The sequence below is a fragment of the Aptenodytes forsteri genome, unplaced genomic scaffold, assembly GCF_000699145.1.
Source record: "Aptenodytes forsteri isolate BGI_AS27 unplaced genomic scaffold, ASM69914v1 Scaffold387, whole genome shotgun sequence".
NCBI classification, from domain to species: Eukaryota; Metazoa; Chordata; class Aves; order Sphenisciformes; family Spheniscidae; genus Aptenodytes; species Aptenodytes forsteri.
The window spans coordinates 1,109,601-1,110,486 of record NW_008795368.1 but is presented as its reverse complement, the minus strand read 5'-3'; the positions used below and the strand labels follow the sequence as shown (position 1 = coordinate 1,110,486).

The following is an 886-nucleotide window of genomic DNA, read 5'->3' as shown; positions in this document are numbered from 1 at the left end:
ATATATATATATCTTATATCTTATATCTATTTTAAATAACTTAGGGCCGCTAAAATTTGGGGGGGAACAGCCTTCGCCCTGGAGCGGTGCGCGATGCTGTCTCACGCCGACCTCCTGGACGCCCGTCTCGGTGAGTTTCCCCCAGCACCCCCCCGCCCCGCGGCGGCTGCACCGGCGGCGGCGAGCGGGGAGGAAGCCGGGGCAGGAAATTGACAATTTGTTCCTTATTTTACCTTAATGCGATCTAAATGGGCTAATTCCTTTAAAAGTAATTGTACTGTATTAAAGTTTAATTTGATTTAACATAGGGAAAAAAAAGAGAGAGGGAGACCTCCGGAGTATGTAGATCTACAGCGAGCCGTGGATCATTTAATTTCTCTCTTCCCTGTTTTTATATACATACCTACACATTATTACTATGATGATGGTGATTATTGTTATTTTAGGACAGAAGAGCTCCATGGTATTTACGGAGGAGTTCTGGGCGGCCTTTTCCTGCTCGCCTGCTCGCTTTCCTCTCCCCTTCTTTTCCTTTTAAAACAGAGAAATATCTGTATCTACCTATTTATGGTTATTCATGCGTTTGTTTAGAGGAGCGGAGGGAGGAGAGGGGAAAGATCGGCCAGGGTGGCCGAGGTCCACGCACATCTGTCGGGGAGGTAAGGCTCCCGGCAGCAGAGCGGCTCCAGCGTGTTATTTCTTTCTCTCCGTCTCTTTCTTTTACCAGCCCCGCTGGAAAACCCAGGCTGAACCCGGCAAAACTTGCCCTCCCCTCTTCCCCTCCCTTGGTCTCGCAAAGGGAGGCCCGGCAGGGAGCTGGTTATTTAAGCAGGAAGAGGAGCTGCTCGGTGTAAAGTTTTCTCTCCCCTGCCCGGGTGGCGCCGGG

The 886-nt window shown here is 50.3% G+C and overlaps 1 protein-coding gene across 1 annotated transcript in view; it reads left to right on the top strand.

Annotated features, from left to right (window-relative positions):
• Positions 1 to 93: 93 nt before the first annotated feature.
• The window catches only part of WDR41 (WD repeat domain 41), a 77,373-nt gene continuing 76,580 nt past the window's right edge, over positions 94 to 886 (top strand). Inside the window, exons 1-2 of the mRNA XM_009280314.1 lie at positions 94 to 130; positions 592 to 659. Coding sequence (XP_009278589.1) covers positions 94 to 130; positions 592 to 659 — 105 coding nt within the window. The remainder of the gene's footprint in view (positions 131 to 591; positions 660 to 886) is intronic.